This window comes from Anneissia japonica, unplaced genomic scaffold (genome assembly GCF_011630105.1).
Source record: "Anneissia japonica isolate Jap-2015-1 unplaced genomic scaffold, ASM1163010v1 scaffold2652_len1590060_cov184, whole genome shotgun sequence".
Classification (NCBI taxonomy): domain Eukaryota; kingdom Metazoa; phylum Echinodermata; class Crinoidea; order Comatulida; family Comatulidae; genus Anneissia; species Anneissia japonica.
The window spans coordinates 280,260-294,174 of NW_022699919.1; the positions used below are offsets into that span (position 1 = coordinate 280,260).

Sequence of the window (13,915 nt, forward strand, 5' to 3'; positions counted from 1 at the left end):
GGGGGGGGGGGATTGCCCCTCCCCTGACGGTTTTTACCGGGCTGACCAAGCCGTCGTACCGGGCTGGGTAATAAGAGAAAAGAAAGAGGGGAGAGGGAGGAAAAGAGAAAGAAGAGGAAAAGAAAAGGATAGAAAAAGAGAAGAGAAAAATAAAGACAAAAATAAAAAAGGAAGATATCATAATGCCCAGACTGACAACACCCTGTCAAAAACACCACTCAAAAACTCCACTTCAAAAACTGTCATAACTCCTTTGATCTATGCTGCCCGATGGCGTAACCACTGGGGGACAAGTGGAAAATATCCATCTTTGGAAAATCTTTCCCCACCCCTTGACAAATGCATCCTCTGAAAGTGCCTAAAATTCTCAAATTCCTTGCGCGCATTTCTTGTTACGGTAGGCCAATTTCTTCTATAAATTGCACATTTTAGGGAGTTTTCATCAATTCCGGCGAAATTAGAATTAAAAACACAAAAATATTTTTCGCGCTTGGCGCGCATTTTTTAAGGCTTTTTTAGTTTTATCCTTTTAAGTTATTTAAACACATAATTCCCAAACTCAAGAAAGACAAATTTAAGATAGATCATTTTAACCTAAAAGAAGGGCAACAATGTGTATAGATGATGAAAGAATATGTTTGTAATAAATAAAACCATGATGAAAATGCTTATATTTAGTTTCAAACTATTATTATTATTATTATTATTATTATTATTATTATTATTATTATTATTATTATTATTATTATTATTATTAGGCCCTATTATTATTATTATTATTATTATTATTATTATTATTATTATTATTAGGCCCTATTATTATTATTATTATTATTATCAAAACTACTCTTAGGGCCTATTAAATATTTGAATTCCATATGAAAGAATCGTGAATTTTGTTTATAAATTCAATGTTATTGTTGCGTGCACATGCTCGTAGTAGGGCCTAACCATTTGTTAAAGATCAGTTTTTTCGTCAAATAGTAGACTATTTGTTGCTGTGTCACTTTTACATATAATAATTTAGTTCAAAAGTGTGTCGATTAAAAAATAATTACAGTACTGTAATAATATTGAACTTTGTATGATCAGGGAGTTGTTCTAAATAACAACTCCCTGGTATGATATACCGGTAAATGTCTGTAACCTTTACTATTCAACATACCGTATATATTATGGGATGGTTTATAGGTGTTTTTTATTGCGACACTCTATTGGTGTCTCCTACACTGTTGGATTCTGGCATAAATGAATGAATGAATGTATTTTAGAAATCAATATGAATCAATATTTTTTAATAATAATTCTTAGGTCGTATCATGGAGATGATGTAAAATATTTTCACGAGAAGATGTAGGCCTAACTGCACTCTGTATATTATTAGTACAGAGACTTATGTCGCCCTCTATCTATATCACGTGTCAGCCTAGCCCTGAAAATATTCTCCGAAAGACCCATTGGAAAGGCATGGACGGGCCCCTCCTTTCGGAAACTCAGGGGCCCATAACAACAGAAGCAGAAGAGGCTTCTGCGATAGGAAGTTCATCACTGAAATTAGGAGCGACATTAACTAAAAAAACCACGAGAAAACAGTCAAAAAACAGCACTTGGATCGAGAATGTGTCATTTGAAGATAGCGATAGATCTCAGTTTCGAATTCAAGATGGCGGAGCAGGTGCATTCGATGAAAGGGCAAGCGAAGAATCATTTTTGCTGCCGACTACATCGGCGGACGATTCAATGGTGGCTGCTGAACGAACAAGTATCATTCTTTGTGAAGCAACGGGGCAATCCACCATAGATATTGCAGACATGTTAAATAGTCAAGACTCTGGAATTTTATCAGCAGGCGATGACAGCACATTCACATTAACTGGTGAGCAATCTCACGCAAAATTGATTATAAACAAGTCTGTTGAAATGAAATCAAACCCGGAAGTACATTCTGGGATGTCTGCAAGCTGTGACGGTTCAGTGGAGGAAGCGAATGCGGCAAATTTTAAACTCCCGAATGTAAACAAAACATTAAATGCGAACAACGCAATCAGAGCTAACAGTTTTGACTTAGAAATGACAAATTTAGGCTTATCACAAGATGTTAATGGTGAGACAGGGTTAGCTCCAATATTAACTGATGCAGAAATGGTTCAGATTGATCATGATGGGAAAGAATATGAGGTTGATGCAAAATCCTGTAGCACAGATGTGGGTACAGCAAATATTGGGCAGGTGCTGATTGATACAAATCAGCTTGCAGTTGCTGTAGAGTCACTGAATGGCGCAACCATTGATACATCTGGAGTTGCAACACTCAACCCTAACGTACTGCAATTAAATATTAGCAATATCTCGCCTGTTTCGCTCAGTACGCTCGGAAATGGACAAAATCAGCCTCTAATTTATTTATTAACTAGCCAAGAGAAAACAACCGGGTCGGTTCAGAGGTTCCGTGTCTCAATGGATCAAAATACATCCTCATCAACTGTCAGTGATCTCCAATTGGAGATGGCAGATGCTGTTGATTCAAACAATACAACTTTAGAAGCTAACAAATTGTTAACACACATTACAGAAGGGAAAGATGAACGTCATAATCATGAGACAATCGAAGCAAGTGCACTTCTTGATGGTGAAGCGCAGACAGCGCCAATGTTGTCAGTTCTCGATGTTATTCAGCTTAGCGATGGTAATCAAGCATTTGTTCTGGATGGTATGTTTTTTTTTGGGTTTTGTTGGGAAATTTGTGTTAAAAAATAAAAAGAGTGTTCAAGCATTTTTGTATTCGCACTAGTAAAATACTAAACATAATGAAGCAGCTTCAGTACAGTTAAAACATGCTTAAGTCGACTTTGCCTAAATCAAATAATTTCTAAGTCGATCTTATTTTACATGCCAAATTGTTGTGTTTTCCATTAATTAACAATTTGCAAGTCAAATTTTATCTATTTCGTACAATTTTTCAATGCCATTTTGGATTCGACTTTAAAAGCATGTTCAACTTTATACTATTAATCAATCTTGCCCACGTCTGTCTGGAGTACAGTAGTCAGTTGATTGGTTAACCAAAAAGATTATAGCAGCAATAATATATAAAATGATTATATAATTTCATCAGCATTATTTATCTAATAAATAATTATTAATAAAAGAAACATTTGGTACCATGAATAGTATATGCACTTTCTTTCTGTATTATTATTATTTGCACTAATTACCTGTAAAGGCAATCTACTCCAAAAACAAAACAAAACAAAAAAAAAAAGAAAGAAAACAAGGAAAAGAATCATAAGATGCTGTGTCTTAAATTGTTTATTTTTTTTCTTGTATAGCATTTAACAACATGATTATTATTTGCTTGTGTGGCTGTCCTCATTTTGAAGACTGTTGGCTGTTTTTGAAGTCATATAGGCCTACTATAATATACTGTACCTTTAATATATGCCTTAAAAACAGTTAAAAATAATACGTAAAGTAACCCAATTATATTTGTAGGTAATACTACCACCACCACTACAAGCACACCAGTGGAAACCATCAAACAAAAAAAAGAACCAAAGAAGAAGAAAAAGAAAGTTAAGGTAGAGTTACACACGTGCCAAACCAATTAAAATATTGAATCAGAATCAGAGTTGAATACTGTAGCTTGGTGGTAAAGATGCTTGCATTTCAATCCCAGGTCCTGGGTTCAAATCCTGTCATATTCCAAGATTTTTTCTCACAAAAAAAACAACTTCACTCCATGCTCTATGAAACTTACTGTAGTTTATGTGTAGAGCATTATATGTACTGCATATACAGTAGGGCCTATTTGTCATTTGAAGGGGGATTGCCACCCTACTGTGTAATACTGGACACTGATGCTTAATACCCTATTCAGACTACACTCTTTTGCGATCGGTTGCGATGTAATCAGTGGTAATCCAAAACTGATTACTCCGGATCGCAATCAACGAACGCATTCAGACCAACACAAACAAACTTTACATTCTAGGGCCTAGGCCTCCGGTGGCTAGGCCTATGTTGCCTGACCTCAGCCAAACAGTGCCTGTGGAATTCGTTGTGATTCGTTGCGATCAGATTCCGTGGTAATGGTAATCGGGAGTAATAAAGATTGTAGCACCCAATCGCAATGGGTAACAATTGCGATATCGATTACATATTGACTGCTATTGGTGAGCTTTCACACACGATTTTACTTTGCGATTGGGTGTCGCAATTGCTACAACCGATCGCAATGCGATGCTAGTCTGAATGGGGTACAGTATAAGTCGCTTTTGGTAATTCTTGGCCATGTGTATAAAGAAATGTGTAATCAGAATTAGTAAGTTAGTTTTTACGTAAATTTGTGTATCATCGTTCTTGTTCTTGTAAAATGTTACTTTTTATATTTTTGTTTGTACTGATTGTTAACAAATTGTTTGAATTTTAATTTCTATAAAGAATTTTAATGTATTGTAAATCACATGCAATTCAGTGTCAATTTTACTGCTGCTTATGATTAAAATAAAATGAAATGAAATAATATTTTAAATTTTAGGAGGATGAACAGGAGCAAAAATGTGAAGAATGTGGAGAAATGGTAGCGAATAAAGCAAAGCTAAAAGTCCATCTTCTGTCACACAAGACAGACAGGCCGTATAAGGTAGTCAGGTTTTTTTTTTTCTTCATCCAAAAGTAATTAATTCATGTAATTCAGCTATTTGCTGCAAGATGAGTTTTAATCAAATTAAATTTGAATTGCAAATTACAAGATGAATCTTGTGATGATTCGTTAATAAAGAGAGGTTTGCACACTGCACAACTTGGAATCAAACCAGTGGTATAAAAGAATATATGTGGTTTGGAGAAAAAAGCAAATTGTTTCGGAGGACCTTTAATTCTGGTTACACCAGAAAAAATGTAAAAATAAATGTTTATTTTATATTTAGAGATGTATCAAAGTAATTATTAGGAGAAATAAGACAGACAAATGTATGCGTGATAGACATTACAAGATGAAGGCAAGTAACAATGGAGAAAGTTATACACTTAGTACAGGAGGAAAAAGCAAAAATATTCAAAAAGATCGTAAAGTCAAGCATTGTGATTTGTATAATTTGTACTACCTGTATGCAGAGTGGTAATTTCACCGTGATGATTTATTTCTTTATGTAGTAGTATAGATTGGATGTTTAGATACATGTGTTAATTATTTGATATCTCAATGTACAGTATATTAATGATTTCAGTATTTGTTAAATTTTTGAATACAGTGTGAAGTAGAGGGCTGTGGCTGGTCTTTTCAAACATTGTATAAACTAAAGCGACACAAGATGGGACACGGCGGCAATAAACCGTTTGTAGTAAGTTGATAGTTAATTAGATTGGATTTATCATTGTCACACATGAACTTAACTTTCTTCTGAGACTTTTTTGCCTGACACCATCCGTTAATGGAAACGGCTGCCCCAACAACGGGTGAACAGTGAATCACTTAACTGTTTCAGCAACAGTTTGAGGTCATCATATCTCTACCTTCGAAAGTAATCAATAATGATGTGAAAAAAAGAAGAATAAAAAGCTAATTGAAAAATATTTTGCACAAGCCTCTTTATAATACCTATTTTTGTTGAGAACGCATCGGACAAACTTGCATCCAGTGTGGGCACAGTGATACGTAATACACCATTGCTGGTGGTCTGTAGATTTTTTGGAGAAGAATAAGAACTAATTTGTTTTGGAAACATTTCTGTTATTCTAAGTGATGGACCCTTTTAAACACTTGGTTTAAAAAGTTGTAATTTCATAAAACCAAGATCAAGAAAACCCTCAGAAAAATTGTAATTGAATTGTTCATTTAATTAATTAAGTTTGCTTTGTCAGCAACGGGTCAAAACAATTAATTTTTTGCTGATTTTCAGACGTTTTATCTTTAATCCAGTCTCAACTTTCAGCTCCACAAAGTTAATCTACATCTTCACATAGGCCTATCTAATTTATAGATCCATGAGTTGTACCATTTTTCTATTAGATATCCCTTATTTTTTTCAATATTTGTTAATCTAGTGCAGAGTAGAGAATTGTGGGAAGCCCTTCACCACCATCTATAATCTCAAGATCCACATGAATACACACTTCCGCCAAAACCTTGAAGTTTGTGACGTAGAAGGATGTGAAGAAGTTTTCAACTCTAAGGCCAAGCTTCAAATCCATCAACGTAAACACTTCCTAGATCAACAGTTACAGTAAGATTCAAGATTAATTTTATTATATTGTCCATTTGGAATTCTAGGTGGAAAATTTTAATTGCAATGTAAAAAATACAGAATACTATACAGTATAGAGGTAATGATGAGTTTAATTGACATTATTATATTGTTGATTAATGTCAATAACTCAAATCTATTGAAATGATTTGCTTTACAAGAAAATGTAACTTTTCAGGGTTTAATTGAAGAGTTAAATTAATTTAGCACACGTTAATAGTTGTTAGTCCTTATTTGAGCATGTAATCCTAGTTGAAGTTAGAGAGCTCATCTTCTAATAATATATTAACCCTGGGTAAGAATCTAGGAAACTCAATTCTCTAAGCCTCATGATGAGTTGTTTACATGCTAAATTTTGAGGTGGTAGATTGTAAAATGTTTCTTCTGCTCATTAGGTGTACGCATCCTGGCTGTGACAAGACCTTCACAACTACCAGTGCTCTTGGGTCCCATCAGCGCATTCATGAGCGAGACCAGCATTCGTTTCCCTGCCTTGTTGAGGGGTGTGGTAAGGTGTATGAAAAGAGTTGTAGGCTGAAACTACACATGATGTCTCACACAGGAGAAAGACCTTTCAAATGTACATTTGAGGTAATTTACTTGATTTTTGTCTTTCAGCATTTAGTAGATCAATTACAAGATGGAATCAGCTTTTCTCATTTCATTGTTAAATGTTAATCTGCCTTTATGCTTCATTGAAAACTAGGAACCTCTTCTAAAATTTTGAAACTTCTAAATGTTATAAATTTTTTAAACATTTAGTTTGTTACGATTATGTGTTGTATAATTTATTTCTTATTGAATGCCTGCCATTTGAATGAAGTATTCTTGGTTATTCCATCATATTATTTTGCTTGTGTCAATGTATTTTGATACTAAATGTATTTGTGTCGACTTGCAGGGTTGTCAGTGGGCGTTTACTTGCATCCAGAAACTAAAGCGACATTTGGTGCGTCATACAGGTGAGCGCAAGTACATGTGTAACCAAGACGGCTGCAATAAGATGTTTACTCGACTAGAGCATCTCAAGGGGCATTTAGTATCACATTCTGGTGAAAAGCCCTATAAATGCACTGTGGAAGGTTCGTAAAAGTGTTTCTATTTTCTAATTGCTTTTATTGAACTTAGTTTATTCAGTGCTCATTATTGTTTTTACTTTTAATTATTACTAGTTTAAACATTTCTCTTGATTATCAGGTTGTTTACATTTTGCTCAATATAAATATTTATTCAATGTAGATTTCTACTGATCCCAAAAAATTCTTACATCCAATGTAATGTGGTATTTACACATTTTCAATACGCCTTTTTCACGAATCGGTAGACATCTTGAAGTGATGACAAACATTGCGAATCAGCGGTGCGTAACCAACAGAAATAAGATAAGCTTTTGGGCTGATTTTCTGACATCATGTTATTTAAAAAATCATAACTCCATAACGGGGTGTCATATCTCATAAAGTGTTTCCAGGAAAATGTTCTTAAAAGACCAGTCTACACCACTATATGATTGAAAAAAAATTGAAAAATTTTTTTGACCTCTGAAATCAAGATTGAAAAAGAAAAGCCTATCTTAGTAGTGTATTAAAATAGGCCAATGCATTACAGTGCAGTAGCATAGGACTTTCGAGTTGTTACTGTTCCAAGTAGCGATAATATACATATTTCTCTTATTACAAAGTACAAGTTATGTTTTATAAAGAGGTATAGTATAGTAAATCATGTTTTTAACACAGGAAACTCTCATATGGTAACTAAAACAATGCTAGTTCAGAGTATTACTAGTACTACAGCACTGTGGCATATACCTATTTTAATACACTACTGCAGACCTTGATTTAAAGAAAAAGCAGGAGAGCTACTAACAGCTCTCCTCAAGAAATTGAGGAGAGCTGNNNNCCAACGGGTACACTACCAGCTGACCGGCTGTCGTGAATATAGTGCTTTTGTAATGAAACTTGGTATTTTTGTTGCTCCCCTAGAAAAATTCAGGAGCGCTATTGATTGCTCTCCTCGCATAATTTCGAGGAGCGCGGAGGAGCGCCGGCGCGATCGCGCGCCTTTTAAATCAAGGTCTGTACTGAGATAGGCTTTTATTTTTCAATCTTGATTTCAGAGGTCAACAAAATTTTTCAATTTTTTTTCAATCATATAGTGGTGTAGACTAGTCTTTTAAGAACATTTTGCTGGAAATTTTTTTTGGATACGACGCCCCTGTATAGAGTTATGATTTTTAAAATAACATGATGTCAAAAAATCCGCCCAAAAGCTTATCTTATTTCTGTTGGTTACGCACCGCTGATTCGCAATGTTTGTCATCACTTCAAGATGTCTACCGATTCGTGAAAAAGGCGTATACAATTTAGTACAAAGTGGGAAGGTGCAAATATAGAAAGGGCTCACACTGCACCAATGCCAATCACAGGATATCAACTCAGAGTGTTTATATGTTGAAGAGAGATAGAAGGATGAATGAGAATTAAATTATGAGAACTTTGGAATTCTGTCCATAGGCTGCAATGCAAGTTTCTCTGCAAGGAGTTCGCACTACATGCATGTGAAGCGCCACAAGATGGGTAAACCAATAAAGGAGAAGTACACATTCTGCTGTCCATGGGATAATTGCGAGAAGATGTTCTCGTCAAGGATGGGTGTCAAAAACCATGTGATCAAGACTCATGGTACACCACTTTCATGTAAGTCTTGGAAGGTTTTTTCACCTGGTACTGGATCTCTGCCAGGCTTGTCCAAGAATGTCCATAGCATTCTTTTTTTTTTCATGCTTTGTCAGGGGATTCAAATCTGGATCGATTATTGACAGTCTCCAGAGTGGCATTAAATCATTAAGTTTTTGTTTTCTACCAGTCATTGGACACCACAGAATTGGTTAGCATTGTATTATCTTTTATGACCTACATTTGTTTGTTAAATATACATTTATACCTTATCATTTTTAAAATTTACTAGTTTATCAAAACTAACATGATCTGTGATTGAAAACCTGAGAATATTCAGGGTTGTTAATTTGCAAGACCCATAGTTAGTGTACAAATTTCTGTTAGGAAATGTAAATTTATTAACTGAATCAATACAATATTTACATTCTTATGGTTTTTTTTTTCTGTTTGCCAGTTGATAATGAAATGGTGTTTGTGAAGCTGAATAAAGATGATGGTAAAGAGGAGGAACAGGTAGAATCAAGTAAGGAACTCTGTTGTCAATATTTAGTAATGCATGAAATGCAAGAAATTAATGTGCTTACAGCATAAGCAATATTTCTAGTCATGTTGTATTGGTTAAAGAGACCAATGGGACAGACCAATGCAATCATTACCAAAACATGATGATGATTATATGAGACAAAAGAAAACATGAATGAAGAGGTGTGCAGAATTCCAGACCAACTTAGAAACTATTCTTTTTACATGTAGAATAATAATGTTTTCAAATAGTAAAGAGGAGCGAAAGCGAAAAGAATTAGAAATTAAAAAAACGAAGGAAGAAAAAATCTAAAGTAATGATTTACATCGATTATATTTTTACCTACAGGTCTGGCAAGCACTCAGGTACAACAGATGACATCACCACAGTCAGTTGATCTATCCCAGGTTGCATCACTCCCCCAGGGCACAGTCGATATAACTGAACTGATTACAAATGCTGGGGAGATAGATAAACAGTTACTATTACCTTCACTACCTGTCAGTGTACTTACTCAGGCAGCAGATGCCAGCATGATTACTAACTACACATCAACTCTGGGCAACAACCTCTGTGTCACTGTACCTCAAGTAGTAGATACTCTGACAGAGGATGTCAGTGCCAGTCGAGTGCGATCAAAGATTATACAGGAGAACCAGAGTGGCTCAGCAAGAACAGACTTCATTGCCTTGCCAAAGGAGATTAGAATTAGAGAGATGGATAGTCGATCTGATCTTGTCACATCTGAGACAGGTGAGTTTATGTAAACATCAATAATAAATTTTCTCCGAGATGAAAATACTTTTCAATGACTCATAAACTTGTCTCATCCGAGTTTTGGTACAGATCATTGAGTTTTTGGTAATCATAGAAGTACTGTAATTGATTTATCATTATCAGTAATTATTCATTTTGACCAGTTACTAAAATTGTCCAATTTTATGTATGGTTCATGGTAAATATTATTTTATGGAATTAAAGATCAAATCTAATAAATGTTGAATTTTTTTATGTTTTAATCAAACATAGTCAACTTTTCAATATTTTGCTGTTATTTTGTATGTGAATTTTAAATTTTCTATAACTTCCTTAGTAATAGTAATCAACATCATTATTGTTTATACTATTAACGATTTACAGCTTATATTGTAAATTTAGCTACGGATTTAGATGGTTGTACTGCAACTTCTTCAAATTAAATTATTTTAATTTGTTATTGCATATTTAAAACTTGCAGTGAAGGTTTCAAGCAACTCAACTTTGTCGTTTTCATCGTCAATATTTCCATTGAGTTCTGTGTCGACTACAGGTCTGACCCTCCGTGACCCATCCACAGGGACGCCTTATGTCCAAACTCAGCTTTTACAGGTTGGTTACGTACTTTCAAATATTGAGCGTAATGTAGATCAGTGCTTTCCTTTAAATCCAAGGGTACCGGGTGTGTTCATGCCAAATTTTGCTACTATCATAAAATGATACTGTTTATGTTTGCCTAATAATCTGGAACAATAAATTAGTTTATTGTACGTAAATTATTGATTGATAATTTGTATATTTAATTGTATAGTACTCTCTTTTCATAATAATTTTCTGTATGGCTTTTGTGATTGTTCCCCATGATCAACATACAGCTGTTTTGGATCACCCTTGTTAAATAAAATTGAATGAAAAAAAACCAAAAAAAAACATTTGTGATTTGCTTATGTTATCTAGGCAAGTTTTTAGCCTCCAATTGAAAATACCAACAAAGAATATTTATCTAAATTTTTAACAGTTACATAAATATAACTCCTCTGTTCATAAACCCTCAAATTGGCTGGTAATGATTTCAACCTATTCAACCCAGATAAAAACATTAAAAATATTGCAATCATCAGCAATTGTAGTAATAACAGAATAATAATAATAATAATAGGATATGATTTTATATACTGTTGTGATTATTAATTAATACCAGATTCATGTCTTTCCTTTTCCCTGCATGACTGTTGTCCAAGCCTTTTTGGTTTTTAAAATTTTAATTTAAAAAAAAAATATGCTGTTATTAATATTATATGTTGTCTAAGCTTGGAAAATGAAATTAACATTGAGCAAACTTCCTTCACTTCTAATAATACAGATCTCCCTCAAAGACCACTTTTGGGACCTGGGCTTTCATGGTCTTTAGCAGTGTTGGTCTCTAATTAGAATAATAAAGATAAAAGATAGTTGTTAATTTGGGACCACAGAAAAGTGGACTTTAATTGGAGGGGTCTTTCATTAGAGGGAGGCCTGTATATAGATTTATTTAATGCAAGAATGTCTTCTGCTAATATTTTGCTACCAATCTTGTCCCAAATAGTAAAATGTGTTTTTTTTTTAATTTGTTGTAGGATGATCCACCTGGAGAGGGTGATGTTGCCTTCCATCTATCAACAACAACTGTATCACCTCATGCTAGTCTGGTCAATCAGCTATCAGTATCCATATTACCAACAAGCATTAACCAATCACAAGATGCAGCTAAAACTTTTCTGAATACAGGCTCTAGAGTTACAGATTTTACTCAGAGCACTATTAATTTGCAAGATTTAGAATGACAGTATAATAAAATAAATAAAATATTATTGTAAAAAATATATTAACTTATTTAATTTGCCTGGGTAGCTTAAGTACAGATTAACTTCAAAGGTTCTATACATTTTCTTGTCCTTGGACTTGGTAGTACCTTGGATAAAAGGGAACTTGGCATGTATATCCAATTCAGAAAAAAATGTTACACATCCCATGGTAGGGAAAATTTTAGCATGCAGCCCTGCTACTTTGTATTTGTGTGAAAGTGCATTTGTGCAAGAAAGCAAATCTCCTGTGTAATATAGTACTGTAATATCCGTGCAAGGAAAAAAATAGATGCCACAGATAGCTGTAACGCTCTCGAGATAACGTAGCATGAATCTGTGCATGCTCATGGGATGCAGCGTATTACTCACCGTGTTGGCATATAAATGACCGTGCAGTATTTTACTGATTCTTAAGGTGTAAACTCACTTGTGTTCAAACGACTGATTATCTTTGGGAAAGTCTGTAACATTTAGTATGGGTCCTATGTAACACTTTGTCTCATGTGAATTGGGTTTAAAGGTTGTTTTATTGTCGCTGTGACAGTAGGAATATCTGTAAAATCTATATAAATAACTGACAGCCCAGTGATTAATCTTGCACTATGGAAAAGGTGTTTGTTAATACATTATCTAAAATGAATTTGTTGATAATCAATTAAACATAGGATGCCTGAAATATTACTTGTTACCCTATTGTTGGCCAGCATTCACTACAAGGAACTTAGTACTGTACTGTATAAATGCTAGCAATTATAAATTGTCTATTTTCAGGATTAAGAGATTAATAATAATAATAAATAATAATAATAATAATAGTGTAGTTTATATAGCGCCAAATCCATGTAACTTCAGATGCTCAGGGCGCTTGATATGTGGACTAGGAACTTGATCAATCTTCAAAGAAATTAAATAACCATGGTTTGTGTCACTGTATAATGCAAGATTTTATTAATACTTAATTACAATTACATATTTATGTAAAAAAAAAAAAAATATATAGTCAAACCAGGGTAAGTAAAGCAACAAAAAAAAAAGGAGTTGCTCAAAGTGAACACAATATAGGCATAGGTCTTACCAACTAAGGGGTTAGTTAATTGCAACTGGGTCTTAGGCTGTTTTCCACTAGGCGAATTTATTCGCGCGAATCAAAAATTTGTATCCACACACATGCACAATTGAAGAACCTTGTGATGAAAATTAAACTGCAAATTCGTATATGCGAAACTTTTTAATTCGCACGAATAAATTCGTCTAGTGGAGAACGGCCTTTTAGTCCAAAAGTATTTCTGATGTACAGTATTCTTGTACAGTAATGTATCGTTCAGTGTCTCCATCTAAATTGTACGTATTTTCTTCCCATATTTTACCAGACAGTATGTCCTATTAAGCTGGGCAAAGACTGTTGGTCTATGAATCTATCTTGGCATTCTTTGAGCACTTCCCTGTGTGCAGATCTCCATTATGCACACCGACTGATCACTGATTATAATAGTGAAGCCACTGACGCCATCTTGGGAGCATAAAACGTCACAAATACGTCATCACAGCACAAAACTTTTGAAGGCTGCACAAACAGGTGTGTTGATTGGTTAGAGGATGTGAACAAAAATCATTTGCAAAAAAATTTTATTGCAATAATCTTTGTTTTTAAAATTAATTTAAACAAATGCCAAAAAGAAATTGTCTAGGTTGGTATGTCACATGGGCTCTTGCATATGTTGTCTGTGGCTTCTTTCTGTACAATGATTGGCCAATAAGCAATGCCCAGTTAGTTTGTGTGCCCAGCTTTAAGTTGCTGCAGGTGAACTTACTTAGTATGGTGGTCAAAAATGAATAAAATAAATACATATAATAAATGAAACATGATGG

At 34.2% G+C, this 13,915-nt stretch overlaps 1 protein-coding gene across 1 annotated transcript; it reads left to right on the forward strand.

Moving 5' to 3' along the window:
- Positions 1–1,380: 1,380 nt before the first annotated feature.
- On the forward strand, positions 1,381–13,898 carry LOC117103182. Its single transcript, XM_033243701.1, has 12 exons — positions 1,381–2,710; positions 3,493–3,578; positions 4,538–4,642; positions 5,253–5,342; positions 6,046–6,224; positions 6,641–6,836; positions 7,147–7,327; positions 8,759–8,941; positions 9,378–9,446; positions 9,795–10,199; positions 10,684–10,814; positions 11,819–13,898. The coding sequence occupies exons 1-12, from the start codon at positions 1,396–1,398 to the stop codon at positions 12,023–12,025; spliced, it is 3,147 nt and encodes a 1,048-aa protein (XP_033099592.1). The 5' UTR covers positions 1,381–1,395; the 3' UTR covers positions 12,026–13,898.
- The last annotated feature ends 17 nt before the right edge of the window (positions 13,899–13,915 follow it).

What these genes read in the sequence shown, in the direction of transcription:
- LOC117103182 (XM_033243701.1), top strand. Translation starts at nt 1,396, where the DNA reads ATGTCGCCCTCTATCTATATCACGTGTCAGCCTAGCCCTGAAAATATT. An exon ending in TTCCTAGATCAACAGTTACA is followed by an intron (nt 6,225 to 6,640) that starts GTAAGATTCAAG and finishes TCTGCTCATTAG; the next exon opens with GTGTACGCATCCTGGCTGTG. An exon ending in GGAGGAACAGGTAGAATCAA is followed by an intron (nt 9,447 to 9,794) that starts GTAAGGAACTCT and finishes TTTTACCTACAG; the next exon opens with GTCTGGCAAGCACTCAGGTA.